The sequence below is a fragment of the Pongo pygmaeus genome, chromosome 7 (assembly GCF_028885625.2).
Source record: "Pongo pygmaeus isolate AG05252 chromosome 7, NHGRI_mPonPyg2-v2.0_pri, whole genome shotgun sequence".
In the NCBI taxonomy this organism is placed as follows: domain Eukaryota; kingdom Metazoa; phylum Chordata; class Mammalia; order Primates; family Hominidae; genus Pongo; species Pongo pygmaeus.
In genome coordinates, this window is record NC_072380.2 from 103,458,165 (window position 1) to 103,475,691 (window position 17,527).

The 17,527-nt window shown below is 37.8% G+C and overlaps 1 protein-coding gene across 3 annotated transcripts in view; it reads left to right on the top strand.

The window, feature by feature from the left end:
• Positions 1-4,419: 4,419 nt before the first annotated feature.
• LRRC69 (leucine rich repeat containing 69) overlaps positions 4,420-17,527 on the top strand; it is a 109,248-nt gene continuing 96,140 nt past the window's right edge. For 2 of the 3 annotated variants that reach the window (XM_054499130.2, XM_054499131.2), the window contains exon 1: positions 4,674-5,231. In XM_054499130.2, coding sequence (XP_054355105.1) covers positions 5,010-5,231 — 222 coding nt within the window. In that variant the 5' untranslated portion in view covers positions 4,674-5,009. Of the gene's footprint in view, positions 4,631-4,673; positions 5,232-17,527 lie in introns of those variants that run through there. The other variant, XM_054499129.2, reaches the window with a different exon arrangement.

The following is a 17,527-nucleotide window of genomic DNA, read 5'->3' on the forward strand; positions in this document are numbered from 1 at the left end:
TCACATGGCTGGAGCAGGAGGGAGTGGGGGGAGGTGCCACCACTTTTAAACAAACAGATCTCACAATAACTCACTATCATGAGGACAGTACCAAGAGGGAAATCTGCCCCCATGATCCGATCACCTCTCAACAGGTCCCACCTCCAACACTGGGGATTACAATTTGATATGAGATTTGGGTGGGGACACATATCCAAAGCATCTCAGCCTTGAAAACATGCTAAGTAAAGTAAGCCAGTCACAAAAGTCCACATGTTATATAAATTCATCTATATAAAATCCCCAGAATAGGCAAATCTATACAGATAAAAAGTAGATTTGTAGTTGCCTAGGGTTGGGGTGGATGGGAGGAATGGAAAGTGATTGTTAAAGGCTTCAGGCTTTCTTTTGGGGATGATGAAAATATTCAAAAATGGATTATGGTGGTAGTTACACAAGTTGGTGAATATCCCTAAGGACCATCAACTTGTATACTTTAAATGATTGAATTAATGGTATGTGAATTTTATCTCAATAAAGCTGTTATCAAAAAAGAATTAAAATGAGAGACCCTTGGCACCTTAAACTTCTATGGACAGGAAGCAGACTGAGGAAACTACTTGGCAAACATGGGCTACATTTTATGGAAAAGGAAAGAAATTCAAGAGGATGGAATCAAGAGCCCAAACAGGGGAACCAAAAGCTAATCCCAGGCAGTACATGTGGGCTGGGTGCAGTGGCTCACTCTGTAATCCCAGCACTTTGGGAGGCTGAGGCGGGTGGATCACCTGAGGTCAGGAGTTCAAGACCAGCCTGGCCAACATGGCGAAAGCTTGTCTCTACTAAAAATATAAAAATTAGCCAGGCATGGTGGCACGTTCCTGTAATCTCAGCTACTTGGGAGGCTGAGGCAGGAGAATTGCTTGAACCCAGGAGGTGGAGGTTGCAGTGAGCTGAGATTGTGCCACTGTACTCTAGCCTGGATGAAAGAGCGAGACTCCATCTCAAAAACAAAAAACAAAAAGCAAAAATAATGACAACCTTGTGCCTCATTTGATTTCAGAATTGCTATGAACCTGTGGCTACTTTGTTCCTCTGATTTTTCCTTTTTTTTTTTTTTTTTTTTGAACGGGACTGACTATTGCCTGCCCTTTGTTTTACCCATGTTGTATTCTAGGTATGTGTGGACAGATAACTTGTCTCTTTAGTTGATAGGTCTTCAGGTCAAGATGAACTGCACTCAAGCTGAACTCAAGGAACTGCCTCAGAGGAGCTTCATCTACCTTTGTACCTAACTTAGATGACAAGATCTTTGAACCTGATGTTCTAAATAGATGAAACTTTGGGGGAAGGAGGCTTTGCAGGAAGAGTGTCTCTGTTTTGCATATGGGAGGAATGTAAACAGCTCATGGCTACAGGGTGGATTGTGGTGGGTTTTAAAACATGTCCACAAATTTTTGGTCACTTGCCTTCGAGAGGCAGAGTCTAATTTGTCTTCCTTTGAATATGAGCTCGTTTCTGTCACTTGGTTCTGATGAATAAAATGTGGTAGAGGTGATTCTGTATGACTTCTGAAGCAAGGTCATGAAAGTAATACAGCTTACACTCCACTTTCTCTCGGGATGCTCAACCTTCAAACCAAGCCACCATGTTGGGAGGAAGTCCAAGCCACATTGGAGAGGCTACATGTAGAAGCTGACCACCTTAAGGCCCTAGCCAACAAGGAGTATCTACCACCAGATGTGGGTTAGTGAACCTTTAGATGATTTCTGCCACAGACTTTGAGCTGCTATAGCTGTCACTAAGAGAACTATAGGCAAGCCCTGCCCAGATTAAGATTTGTCAATAAAGGCTGGGCGTGGTGGCTCACATCTGTAATCCCAGCACTTTGGGAGGCCGAGGCAGGCGGATCACGAGGTCAGGAGATCGAGACCATCCTGGCTAGCACATTGAAACCCTGTCTCCTAAAAATACAAAAAATTAGCTGGGCGTGGTGGTGGGCGCCTGTAGTCCCAGCTACTCAGGAGGCTGAGGCAGGAGAATGGCATGAACCTGGGAGGCAGAGTTTGCAGTGAGCTGAGATCGCACCACTGCACTCCAGCCTGGGTGACAGAGCGAGACTCGGTCTCAAAAAAAAAAATTTGTCAATAAAATAAATGTTTTAGGCCATTAAGATGTGTGGTGGTTTGTTTCCCAGTGATAGATAACTGGAACAGGCAGTATGAATAGGATTGATTATATATTGGAAGTAAGGGAGAAGAAAGACTCAAGAATGTTAACCAGGTTTTCTAGGTTCAGCGGTTAACAGAAAGCAGTGTCAGATTGTATTGGTTTGTTTACCTACTTAAAGCAGTAAATTTCCAGGGTTTGGACAGTGTCATCTGGGATGCTAGCCACCCAATAGTTACTTAAGAGGTGATGATTGTCATGGATTTTTTTTTTTTTTTAAACAAAGCCTTGTGATCAGTTTGTTTTGATAGTAACGCTTTATTATTCTTAGGAAACAAATAATATCAAAGTAAAGAAGACGAAGCATAGGTTTGGAAGAGGGAAGGCAAACAGCAGTGATTAAGAAGCTGAAAAATTATCTTTCTAGCAACTGAAAGTCACTATTAGCATCTCTTGATTTACTGTTATGATATTGATATTCATTATAATCTCTTTAAAAATTTAATGATCCTTTTTTAGAATTTTGGCACTTGATTTTACTCTCTCACCGGAAGAGGTCTTGTCTCTAATAGCATTTTCTCAGTGAGGCCTTTCCTGGTCATCCTATTTAAAATTGTAAACTTCTCATTTCCCACACTCCCTATTTCTCTTTTCTGCTTAGTTTTTTCCCCTTGGCATCAAATCACCATCTAACATAGTAGATTTACTTATCTGATTGCTTTTCTTCCCCTCTGTTCCTTGAGAACAGAAATTTTTATCTTTTTCATTCACTCCTGCAACAGTGTTGACTATGTAGTAGGTGCTCAGTAAATATTTGTTGAATAAATAAATAAAGTGATTTCTGAATGCCAAAGGAAGGATTGATTTCTGTTCAAATCACTTTCAGTGCAGAATGTATTTTATAGTGTTCAAGTTTTTGGACATCCACATCTAAGTGTGTCACATACATGTGTAATCCTAATGCCTCTAAGACTCATCCTATCTGGGTGCTAATGGGGTTGTGATAATAATCAAATGTTACTGGCCACAACTCCCCCCCTCTCCTTTTTGTCACTGTTTTAATCTTTTATTTGGAAATTTTTAAACATATGCAAAAATAACAAGACTAATATAATGAATGCTGATAATGGTTTGGATTTGTGTTCCCTCCAAAATCTCATGTTCAACTATAATCCCCAGTGTTGGAGACTGGGCCTGGTGGGAGGTGATTGGATCCTGGGGGTGGAGTTCTCATGAATGCATTAGCATCCCCTCAGTGCTGTTTTCCTGCTGGTGAGTGAGTGAGTTATCCTGAGATCTGGTTGTTTAAGTGTGTAGCACCTCCTTCCTGTCTTCCTCCAGCTCTGGCCATGTGAAGTGCTGGCTCCCCCTTTGCCTTCCACCATTATTGCAGGCTTCCTTAGGGATCCCCAGAAGCTGAGCAGATGCCAGAACCATGCTTCCTGTATAGCCTACAGAACTGTGAGCCAATTAAACCTCTTTTCTTTATAAATTACCTAGTCTCAGGTATTTCTTTATAGCAGTGCGAGAATGGACTAATACAAACCCCTATGTGTCTATTACTCAGCGTTAATAATTATCAACATTTTGTCATCTTGTTTGATCAGTTTCTTCCACCCACTTTCCCCCTAGATTATTTTAAAGAAAACTCAAGATATCATTTTATTTCACTTGAAAATTTCAGTATGCATTTCTGAATGTTAAGCACATTTAAAATAAATACTACCACCATACCATTTTCACATGTAACAGAATTAATTTCTCTCATCTAATAGCCCATGAACAAATTTCCCTGAGATGTTTGTATTCAACTGAGGATTCAAATGCAGTCCAGACATTGCATTTAGCTGTTATTTGCCCTAAGTTTCACTTACATCATAACAGTTTTCCCTCCTTTTTATTAATGTCTTTCATTTGTTGGTGAAACCTTGTGACACCGGACCAGGGACCAGTCCTGTAGAATCTTCCATGTTATAGATTTGACTGTTTCCCTATAATGAACTTAACTTATTCTCTAGTTGTGTTTTTTTGTAAATGGTAGTTAGATCTTGAAGCCATGATTAGATTCAGATTTAATTTTTGGGCAGGAACATTTCATAGGTGGTGCTGCTGTGTACTTTTTAATTCATTACTTCATAAGGCTTATAATGTGATTGTCTCAATTTTATTGATGCTAAAATGATTAGTGGGTCATTAACCTGATCACTTGGTTATAAAGTTCCTCATCAACCTTTCATCTAATACTTTTAGTCTCCAATTATGATTTTTGCATAGCTCCATGATTTTATTAGAATTTGCAAAAATTGTGATTATTCTAGTTATTTTTTCTTTCTCATTTATTAGTTTCAATTCTTGTGAATAAGAACTTTATTAACTATTAAGTTATATTTAAGTGCAGTTTGTACTGGAAGAGCAGGATAAATGCTTCTATTTTTTCCTTTATCAATTTTCAGACTGAGTTGGTGCGCTAGTAATTCCCAGGGTGAGTAATGTTTCTTTTTAAAAAATGCCATTATGAACTCAGATTTTAATGTGTTTTGATATGTTTCAGTCTACTCTAGATTATTTTTTTCTGATCCTTAATATTTTCCATCTTAGACTAGTGGGAGCTCCTAGAAGTTCACTTCTGTGTCCTCATTAATCTCTGATAACTTTTACATCGCAGGCATAAGCTATTTTAGGCTTACATTATACATTTCCTGCCCCAAACCTGGACCATCTACTTTCCCTTCATATCTTTCACATAGGAAAATAATCTAATGCTTCCCCCCTTCAACATGGTGGTTCTCAGAATGTTCTTGTTTCTATGACACACCAATTCTGTAATTAGAGGTTCTAAAGCTGTATAATAAAGAACTCTAATGGTTACCTTCTTTGTTTTCTACTTCTTTTCCAAGATCATGACTGAGAGATTGCTAATAAAAGCATTGAGTGGTGGTAAAAATACGAAGATCATTACTTTGAATGGGAAGAAGATGACAAAGATGCCCTCAGCATTAGGAAAACTGCCTGGCCTGAAGACTCTAGTCCTTCAGAATAACCTAATCCCCAAAGTGTGTCCAGAGTTATGCAACTTGACCCAGGTGAGGAACAGTGTTTTGCTGTTGTGGTTTGGTATTGAAGATGGAAAACAGGAAGAGAGAAAAAAGGGGTAAGAGACAGAACAACAACACTTCGATCTATGGAGACTTAGGTATCTGGAGACTTAATGTGGAGTGTTGCTGGAGAGGCATCAGAGAAGGCTTTCTCCCTTAGGGAATTCCATGTGTTAGGGAGAGATGTTTCAATTTATTCATGTGCTCTTTGGCCCACGTCTGGAGTCAGGGGACTAGGTCTCTGCCACACTCATCTTTCTAGAGGCTGTCATCTGGAAAGGGGTTGGAAACCTGGATCTGGTCATCTACCTTGGGGGCTCACATCTGGAAGTAGTTTTGAGGATCCAGGAGATGCTGTTCACCCTGGGGATTGTCCTGAAGCTTTTGCATTTAGAATGAAGAGACATTTAGGATGTAGCAAGGGAGTTCCTTTTCAATTTCCTAGGGCAGGCTGAAACTTTGAAATGGAGTGTTGGCAGGGAATAGGAAGGAGGGGACATTTATTTCTCCTGAAATAGTCTTTAAAGGAAGGTTAATATTTTAAATAAAAAATACTCTTTTTTAAAGAGCAATAGTTGACATGAATGAATCCCAGATGCTTGTGTTAAACCTTTCTGCCTAACAATGTGAAACTCTAGCTGCCAAAAATCTTGAGGTTGAGAGAAGGCAAGGGATATTAACTTTGTAATTTTCTTTTTGTTCACTGCTGAATTGTCATCAGCACAGGAAGAACCTATAAGCAGCTAAGGCGTTATAGCTCATTAATTTTGAGTTTACAGTTCCAAAAAATAAATCTGTATTTTCTTACTTTCACCCTGCCTCATTTCCTTTTAGGTTTAAGAAATTGAGTTTGTAATCTGTAGTTGTATCTTTGTAAGAAATAGGGTAACTTTTACAAAGTCCCCCTTCATTAGTAATTGCAGAAAGTACACTTGTAGTTACAAGACAACAAGGACTTGGAATTGGAATTTTTTAATAGGAAAGAGGAGTTTCTTTGCAAAAGAATTTGGGACTTGACTGAGTCATGAACCTATTCTCTCCCTCTACTTGAATTTATTTCCACTAAAGTAATACTAACCATTGGTTACAGAGAATTAAATATTACAAAAAGCTTATAGCAAGAAGCTATCTTCTATCCCACTTCCCCTCATCCTCAATCCTGATCTCCATATATAACCACTTTTAACTCATCTATTTTATTGATTTGTCTATTTTTGGCATCATTTTCTTCATCTTCTAGATACAGTTATATTAATGTATCTATTGTATATTGGTCCACATCTGGAATCAGGGGATTAGGTCTACAGGTATCTTTTGCATGTAATGTTACTACACCTTTATTTCTTCCTTCATCAACTGCAGTCTCTTTTGACTCCCCACTTCATAAGATGACAGTGTCAGCCCCTGTAATCCGCCTTCAGCTGTCCTTTCCTCTCCCCCCTCACAAACTCTGAAGTTTTTACTTTTATAAGACTTACAGCTTTTATATCCTATTCAGTTATAACCATAATTAAATATTTGTTTTGTGTCTTGGGTAATTCTAAACTTCTAAAAATATATATTACTAATAAATAAATATTCACATGGGGTCAATTAATCTATGATTATATTTTATTTCTTATATGCAATTTTTGTTCTCTTGGAGTTTTTAATAACCTTTCCTTTGTTCTTGTGCCTTAGCTTTATGGTGGCCTCATTTTATTTCAAACCGTATTATTTTTTTCTGTCAAATGTACTTTTCCTTGAGAGACTTCCCTCCAAAACCCTCCATCCTCTGCCCCACTCTAAGTTGACTGCTATCTAGGTTTGCTAGATACTGTCAGCCAAAGACATTCCCTTTGTTGCTCTCTTAAATTGGACCCACTGTTTCCTGTATCCTGTATTTTCCTTTCTTGGCTTGCTCTCTTAGTTTTTCAGGAGTCTCGAGAAATCATCCTAGTCTGGGTATGTGGTAGTTAAATTGTTTGATCCCTTGCATATTTGAAAATGTCTGTATTCTTGTCTCACACTTGGTTAATAGTTGTTTAGTAAAAAGTTACACATTCCAAGATATATTTCCATGGGAAAAAGCCCCAAGAGTCTGATTATCATTACATTGTCTTCTTCTTGTGGCTTCCTTTATTACTTGCCCTCTCATTCTTCTATTTAGGGGTAACCTACATGTTGACTTCTGTTTGTTCACTCTCATTTCCTTCACCAGGGAGCTGTCTCAGCCCAGTGCTTACTTTTAAAGAGGAAATTACACCATTAAGAATTCAACTGATTTGCAACTAGGCTGCTTATAGTCTATTCTGTCTTTAAAGTACTTTAAAAGTCAGATTCAGGCCAATGGCATTATGTTTAGCTGTTCACGAGCTAGTAGTTTTTCTTATATAGGGTCTTGGAGAAATTGTGGAATTTTGGAAAAAAAAAACAATTTTCCCTATGTAATGGGAGTTCTAGAAGCATGCTAGATAAAATGTGCTAGAAACCCTCAAAGAATGGTTGTAGATTATCATAGAGTTCAGATATACAGCTCCATCCCTCTCACAGTTGGTAATAAAGGGCAGATGGCCCAGTGCAGTGGCTCACACCTGTAATCCCAGCAGTATGGGAGGCCAAGGTGGGCAGATTGATTGGGCTCAGTAGTTTGAAATTGGCCTGGGCAACATAGTGAGACCTCATCTCTACAAAAAAATAAAAATTAAAAATTAGCCAGGCACAGTGGCACGTGCCTCTGGTCCCAGAGGATTGCCTGAGCCTGGAATGTGGGAGGTTGCAGTGAGCTGGGATTGTGCCACTGCACTCCAGCCTGGGCTGCAGAGTGATTCTGTCTCAAAAAAAAAAAAAAAAAAAGGAAAGGCAGATGAAGGTTTCAAAGAAAGAGACAGCTTAGAGAATTGAAAAGGAGAGTTTAGAAGTGCTGGCACAACTTAACTGGTTCAGCAGTTACCAGCTATATACAAGGCACTTAGTTTCTTTGGGCCTCAATTTCTGCCTTCATTTATTTAATCCACAAATAAGCAATGAGGACCATCTGTGTCTCAGGCACTCAGAACTGGTGATTCAGTGATGAGCAAAACAGATGGAAATCTCTGCCCTCATAGAGTTTATGTTTTAGTCAGGAGTGATGTAAGAAACAAATAAGCAAAATAGGGCGTGAGGCAGTGATTAGTGTTAAGGGGAAAAATAAAGCAGAGAGAAGGGGCAGGGTGTATTGTGACATTCAGCTGACCTGACTGATGCCACAGAGTGTCTTGTGGGCTTTATAACTTGGTGATATGTATGTCAGAATTCGGTGATTATAATTCTTATTCTAACAGTTTTCTCTAAAATTCCCGTGTACTTTTAAAGTTAATTTGAACTCTTTCTTATGTTGCTATAGTCATACCCTTTATCAATAATGTTTAAAGCTACCCATCTACCTATGACTTTTGTTTCATTTTGTTTTATGTCTACAGTGTTTATCTTTTGAAATAGCCTTTTATCATCATACAAAGTCCAGTTTGCCCCAATATACTGATTTTTTGGTCATATTTCCCACAGAATGCGAAGTATTAACATAGTCTTGTTTTTTTTTTAAGTTCCTAAAACAAAAACACTACTTTTAAATTTCTTTACTCATAAAATGCTAATGGAATAACAACATCAACCATTCACTGGGAGCCAAGCATAGTATCAGGAGCTCATCATTTTCTACAACTTGCAAAGAAGTTATTACCCTCATACTGTTAATAAAATTTATGGTTCAGGAAGAGATTAAATTATTTGTCAAAGGTCACTCAACCAGTAAATATAAAATGAGGTCTCCTTGGAGGTTGCTTTCAGCTCTATCGTGTTATTATTCTATATATTTAGTGTGAAATTTATCAGGGTATGGTGTTCAATTTATAGTTCTTAAAAGCTGAGTTGCCTAAAGATGGCTGCTTTGAACACTACATGTATTGTCCCCACTACCCCTGGCTAATTAAAAAAATTTTGTTTTTGTTTGGAGACAGGGTCTCACTTTGTCGCCCAGGCTGGTCTTGAACTCCTGGCTTCAAGCAATCCTCCCATCTCAACCTCCCAAAGTGCTGGGATTACATGTGTGAGCCACCCCACCTAGCCCATAGTGATTCTTGTATTATTATTATTATTGTTATTATTATTATTTTTGAGACAGAATCTTGCTCTGTCACCCAGGCTGGAGTGCAGTGGTGTGATCTCGGCTCACTGCAACCTCCGCCTCCCAGGTTCAAGTGAGTCTCCTTCCTCAGCCTCCCGAGTAGCTGGGATTACAGGCACCTGCCACCATGCCTGGCTAATTTTTTTGTATTTTTAGTAGAGATGGGGTTTTGCCATGTTAGCCAGGCTGGTCTTGAACTCCTGACCTCAGATGATCTGCCCACTTGGCCTCCCAAAGTGCTGGGATTACAGGCGTGAGCCACCACGCCCGGCCCATAGTGATTCTTTTAACAAATATTTACTGTTCATTTTCTTGCATCTATGCTGTTCCCAAGGATATAGATGTGTACAAAGTGTGGTCCCTGCCTTCATGTTCGGTGATTAAATTAAATGTTTATATATTTAAAGCTCCATGGCTGGCATGTAGAAGCTTTAAATACATTTTAGCTATTATGATTAGTGTTATCATTATGATATGACTAGCAACAATGATAAAATCAGGGGGTAGGGGTTCTTTAGTAAAGAACCTACTTCAGATCCTACTTCCATTTTTCTTTCGTAATTTAACTAGTGAAGCTCTGGAAAATTTCAGTCATTTCTAATGACAATGAAAAAAATGGGTTAATGTCCTATAATTTATGGTGAATGCATTTGGACTGTGGCTCTTGAAGTATGGGGATGTCAACAATTTTCAGAGAAGCACTTTATGAATTTTGAGGGCAAAGATCTTGTCTCGTCCCTATTGCTTTTTACTTACTAACTCATATAATGTCAACATGATTGAAATGGAAGTAATTTTCAAAGTCCTGCCTAACCAAACACACGTAGGAACAAAGGTTCCTCACAGGTAAAACATAATAGCCATCATCTCTAATTGTGTGCAGCATTGTTGACATGTATCTTAAAGTCCAATGGCAGTGTGGCAAAGTTCCCCTTAAGCTGCTCACATGTGCAGCTGACCAGGACAAAGATATGGTCTGCCATAGCTTTTTATTTGGCCATAAACAATTGACAGTAAATAAGACCAACTCTAACCAGATTTGAGTAGTTTATAAACTTACTAATTGTGTCCTTAATCTCTCCTTTTCATACTTTTGCTGTCCTTAATGACCCTTTAACCCAATCAACTTCATTCATTCATACATTAAACAACTAGTTATGTGTGTCTGCAGGGGAGTAGGCACTCTCCTAGGTGGTAGCAGTACAAAAAGGAACAAAATCATTCATATGTCTCTAATAGGTTTAGTGGAGAAAGTTAATGAAACATACAAATAAGTGTATTATTACAATTGTGAAATATTACACTTGTGCTGTAGGAGAATTGTGAAAATTGCTGTAAAGGAGAATTGTGTTGTACTATGAGTCTCTAGTCAGACAAGTCTTGTGCTATGAGAGTCTCTACTCAGAGAAGTCAGAGAAGGTGATTGTGAAAATGTGCAACTGAGCTAAGATCTAAAGCAAGCTTGTCCAACCCGTGGCCCGCAGGCCACATGCGGCCCAGGACGGCTTTGAATGTGGCCCAACTCAAATTCATAAATGTTTTTAAAACATTATGAGATGTTTTTGTTATTTATTCATTTATTTTTAAGCTCATAAGCTATCATTAGTATATTAATTAGTATATTAGTATATTAGTGTATTTCATGTGCGGCCCAAGATAATTCTTCTTCCAATGTGGCCCAGGGAAGCTAAAGAATCGGACATCCCTGATAAAGAACAAATTATGCAAAGGAAGAGGAAAGGAATGACCATGCGCAGAGACTTCCCGTAACTCTTCCTCCTTGGGCATTCTGGTCTCACTTTCTAACCCAAGCGGAACAGAGAAGATCCATGTCATTTATACTGCTTGTCAGCATCAAGCCTTTCTCTTCTCCTGTTCCATCCACTGAAAATCTCTTCTTTCTCCATCAATTAGGTAATGCCTCCTATTTCCTAAGCCTGGCTATCAAAACAGGGATTCATTATCCTGTTTTGTTGTGTCCTGTCCTGGTACAAGGGCACATAGTGAGTACCTTCTCTCCAGGAACCGTTCATGTCTCCTTTGCCTCTGCTTTCAGGCTGAGGCGTGTATTAGGTCTCTTGAACCCCTGCTGGAAATCCAGCTTCTCTCTCTGCTGGCAGGCATCTAGAAAAGACGCAGCCCTCTTCTTTCCTTCACTAGTGATGTGGAACAACTGATATACTCTATCTGTAGACCTGCCTTGACTCATCTGAAAAGTGGGCCTTGTCATTCTTAGCTCCTAAAGTTGCCATTACTGTTATCTACCTAATATAGGATGCCTTATCCATATTGTTTACATAGAAAATTTTAGCCGAACCTTCATTCAAACCTCCAAACACTTAAGATTTTACATTTTAATTGAATATCATTTTAATTGAATGTTAAGATTTTACATTTTAATTGAATTCTAATAATTTGAAACTCTAGTCCTTCCTTCTTATTCTTTCCTTATGAAGCTTTTGATGGGATATTAAAAGGCAATGCCTTGATAATCTTTTTATGTTAATGCCAGTAGAGAATCCTTATATTTCTTGACATTGAGCTTAACTTTGGGATTTAAGGGGCCAGCAGTAAGAGGTTGTGGGGATCTCCATGAAATATCTAGAGATTAGATAACATGCTGGCCCATGGAAACTTCCCCTCAGTTTCTAGTGAAATTATAATTGTTTTGAGAAATATGACTTTGTTAGGAAGTTACTGCAAAATTAAATAGTAGCTTTGAAATTGGCAGTTATTCATATAAATAAATTCCTTCAGGAAGAGCTGGACTCAGAAGCAGTTTGGCAATTGTATTAAACAGCGGTTTTAAGGATGCCACAGATTTCTTTAAAAAAAGGCATTGGTAAGAATTAGCCGATTGAACCATAAATTGAACCTCCTTCCATACGTTGGCCATACATATGCTAATTCAAAACTGTAAAATCCAGTTATTATTCCCTCATTAATTTGATTCAATTACCTTTACAAAATAGTTTACAGAACCTGACACGTATATTATATACTATTTGATTGTAGTAAATGTGAATATTCACTCTTCTTAAGGAAGTTAAAGATTCACTCTTCTTAAGGAAGTTAAGTAGTTCAAACATATTTGTACATCTTATAGGCAAATAATCTAATAGTTTATTCCAAAATGGTATAACCATGATTTAGTTTAGGAAGACAGTCTTCTGGATAAAGATGGACATTTGAGAATTTTTTTTAATACTTAAAAAGGTTTTATCTGGCCTGTAATCCAAGCACTTTGGGAGGCTGAGGTGGTGGGGATTACCTGAGGTCAGAAGTTCGAGACCAGCCTGACCAACATGGTGAAACCCCGTCTCTACTAAAAATACAAAATTAGCTGGGTGTGGTGGCGCATGCCTGTAATCCCAGCTATTGTGAGGCTGAGGCAGGAGAATCACTTGAACCTGGGAGGTGGAGGTTGCAGTGAGCCGAGATCGTGCCATTGCACACCAGCCTGGGTAATAAGAGCAAAACTCCATCTCAAATAAAAGGCCGGGGAGTGGGAGAGTTTATCTAAGTTAGTCAAAACCAAGTAATTAAAATATATAATAAGTAGCATAGTAGCATAGAGTTTTCTAATGATAATTAATAGCTACCAGCATGGAATAATTAAATATTAAGAGAGGCTGTCTCGTCCAAGTTCTAGGCCTACATATGCCCTACATTGAATTGAATATAGGGATTAGTGAGAATGAGCAGGCTAGAATAAAGAAAGCATGCAGCTCATTAGAAGGAAATAAATAGAGCTGGGCAAATTAGAACAGATTAAGCTCAAAAGATATTTGATTTTGAAAATAAAAACTGATGTGGAGCCATAATGACTATTCCATAGTTTGAGTCTTTACAGAGATGATCTAAGCAGGCATCATTCAACTAATATTTATTGAGCAACTATTATATTCCAGATATTGTTCTTTGAATGCTAGATGATTCACACAGAGACCCTGTCATTGGAAAATTTCCTATTTAATAGTAGAGGTAAAGTATACATGTGAATCATGGAATCAACATAAATGCCCATCAGTGATAGGCCGGATAAAGAAAATGTGGTACATATATACCATGGAATACTATGCAGTCATAAAAAATGAGATTATGGGCCGGGCACAGTGGCTCATGCCTGTAATCCCAGCACTTTGGGAGGCCAAGGTGGGTGGATCACAAGGTCAGAAGTTCAAGACCAGCCTGGCCAAGATGGTGAAACCCCGTCTCTATTAAAAATACAAAAAATTAGCTGGGCACAGTGGCAGGTGCCTGTAATCCCAGCTACTCAGGAGGCTGAGGCAGGGGAATTGCTTGAACTCAGATGGTGGAGGTTGTAGTGAGCCGAGATCATACCACTGCACTCCAGCCTGGGTGACAAAGTGAGACTCCATCTCAAAAAAAAATAAATAGAAAAATAAAAATGAGATTATGTCCTTTCCAGGGACATGGATGGAGCTGAAGGCCATTATTCTTAGCAAACTAACGCAGGAACGGAAAACCAAATACCACGTTGTCACTTATAAGTGGCAGCTAAATGATAAGAACACATGGACACCTAGAGGGGAATAGAACACACTGGGGCCTATCAGAGAGTGGAAGCTGGGAGGAGAGAGGAGCAGGAAAAATACCTAATGGCTACTAGGTTTGGTACCTGGGTGACGAAATAATCTTGCAACAAACCCCCATGACACAAGTTTACCTGTGTAACAAACCTGAACATGTATGTACCCCTGAACTTAAAAGTGAAAAAAATAAAAAATATATATACACAAGTCATTATAATATAAATAATAATAATTGATAATAGAAAGTACACCATGCTATGCAAATGCAAAAGGAGGATGCCTTCATGGGAAATATGGTAAATCTCAAGGGGAAGCAATAAGCACGAAAATCTGTTATAATTATTGGAGAACCAAGATATTGTTAGTATTTAATGAAAACAGAATCCTGAAGCACATTATTACTGCAGAAACAATAAAGAATTTTTATCCAGCAAAATTAACAGTCCTTCTGTGGCCATTTTTCTCATTCCATGAAAATGTCATTCAGAAGTGGCTGTGACCTGGGACCTCAAAGCCGTGATCACTCTGCATGTACCTGTGCTCCAGACCCAGCTCTGCGGCTGCTCTGCATGCACTTGCACCTCTGACAGTGGCATCTCTGTGGCCCAAACACGCCCATGTGCTGGACCTACCACCAAGGGGCATCCCCTTGGCCACAACTACCCCTGATAGAAGGAAAAGAGATTAGCAGCACTGCAGCACCTTTTACTGCCAAGGACCCCGATATATGCAAATCAATCAATGTGATACAACACATTAACAAAACGAAAGAAAAAAAACCCAGATCATTATCACAATAGATGCAGAAAAAGCATTTGACGAAGTTCAGCATCCATTCGTGATTAAAGCTCTCAACAAAATAGGTATAGAAGGAATTTACCTTAACACAATATAGGCCATATATGAGACTCCCACAACTAACATCATAATCAGTGGGGAAAAGCTGCAAGCTTTTTCTGTAATATCTGGTACAAGGAAAGAATACTTACTTTCTCTACTTTTCAACATAGTACTGGAAGTCCTAGTCAACAATTAAATAAGGAAAAAGAAAGGCAACCAAATCAGAAAATAAATAATGTTATCTCTGTTTGCAAATGACATGATCATGTACACAGAAAAGTCTAAAGACTCAATAAAAAACCTGTTAGAACTAATAAATGAATTCAGTCAAGTTGTAGGTTATAAAATCAACATACTAAAAATCAATCATATTTCTATATACAAGGAATAAAGTATCTGAAAAGGGAATTAAAAAATCAATCCATTTACAATAGCAATAAAAATAATAAAGTACTCACAAACAACCAAACAGGTCAAAGATTTATACATGAAAAATTATAAGACATTAATAAAGGAAGTTGAAAAAGATACATGTAAATGGAAAGACATCCCTTCTTCATAGATAGGAAGAATTAATATTGTTAAAATGTCCATATTACTGGAAGTGATCTACATATTCAATGCAATTCCTATCAAAATCCTAATGGTATTCTTCACAAAAATAGAAAAAACAATTTTAAAATACATATGGAATTACAAAACAACCTGAATAGCCAAAACAATATTGAGCAAAGACATGAAAGCTAGAGGCATCATACCTCCTGATTTCAAAATATATTACAAAGCCACAGTAATCAAAACAGTGTGGCTTAGGCATAAAAACACATAGACCAATGCAACAGAATAGAGAGCCCAGAAATAAATCCACATATGTATGATCAACTAATGTTTGAAAAGGGTGCGAAGAGCACACATTGGGGAAAGGATAGTGTCTTCAATAAATGTTGGGAAAATTAGGTATCCACATGGAAAAGAGTTAAATTGGACCCTTATCTCATATGGTATACAAAAATCAACTTAAAATGGATTAAAGACTTTAATGTAACACTTGAAACTGTGAAACTACTAAAAGGAAACACAGGGAAAAACTTCTTGACATTGGTCTGGACAATGATTTTTTGGATATGGCACCAAAAACAAAGGCAACAATAGCAAAAATGGACAAATGGATAATTTAAAACTAAAAACCTGCACAGCAAATGAAACAATCATCAGAATAAAAAGGCATCCTACAGAGTGGGAGAAAATATTTGCAAAACATATATATGATGTGGTTAAAATACAAAATATATAAGGAACTCATGCAACTCAATAGCAAGAAACAAACAAACAAATAACCTGATTTAAAAATGGGTAAGGGGGCCAATAGGAGGATCATTTGAGACCAGGAGTTCAAGACCAACCTACACAACATTGTGAGACTTATCTCAAAAAAAAAAAAAAAAAGGTAAAGGACCTGAATAGCCATTTTTCAAAGGAAGACATGTAAATAGCCAATAGGTATATGAAAAGGTACTCAACTTCACTAATCATCAATGAAATGCAAAGCAAAACAAAAGTGAAGTATTACTTTACACATGTTAGAATGGCTATTATCAGAAAGACAAAAAGTAAGTATTCACAAGGATGTGGAGAAAAGGAAATGTTTGTACATTGTTGGTAGGAATGTAAGTTGGTACAGTCATTATGGAAAGCAGTATGAAGATTCCTCAAAAAATTAATAGTAGTATGATCCAGCAATCCCACTCTGGGTATATATCCAAAGCAAATGAAATCAGTATGTTGAAGAGGTATGTGCACTCCCATGTTCATTGCAGCATTATTCACAATAGCCAAGATATGGGAACAACCAAAATGTCCATCAATGGACAAATGAATAAAGAAAATGTTTGTGTATGTGTGTGTGTGTGTTTGTGTGTGTTGTGTGTGTGTATATATATATATATATGCATATATGTCATGTGATGCCTAACAGCATTTCAGTTAATGATGAACCACATATATGACAGTGGTCCCATAAGATTATACGGTATTCTTACTGTACCTTTTCTATGTTTAGATACTTTTTGATACGCAAATACTTACCATTATGCTACAATTGCCTTTAGTATTCAGTACAGTAACATGCTGTATTGCATAGGTTTTTAGCCTAAGAGCAATAGACTACCGTATAGCTAGTAGGCTTATAGTAGGTGCATAGTAGGCTTATACCATCTAGGTTAGTGTAAGTACTATGATGTTCACAGAATGACAAAATTGCCTAACGATGCATTTCTTAGAATGTGTCCCCATAGTAAAGTGACACATGACTGTATATGCATTGGAATATTACTTAGATTTAGAAAAGAAAATTCTATCATTTGCAGCAACATGGATGAGCCTGGCAGACATTACACTAAGTGAAATAAACCAGATGCAGAAAGACAAATACTACATGATTTCATTTATACATGGAATATAAAAATGTCAGACTCAGAATCAGAGAGTAGAATGGTGGCTACAAGGGTCTAGGGAGAGGCAGATAAGGGGAGATGCAGTTCAAAGGGTACAAAGTTTCAGTTATGTAAGATAAATAAGTTTTGGAGAGCTAATGCACAATGATGTGACTATAGTTAATATTGTATAGTATACTTGAAATTTGCTCAAGGGGTAGATCTGAAGTGTTCTGATCATACGTACACACACAGAGAAGAAGTTACAAGAAACAGTTTGAGATAAATGGGTGGGGAAAGCTGTTAAATAAT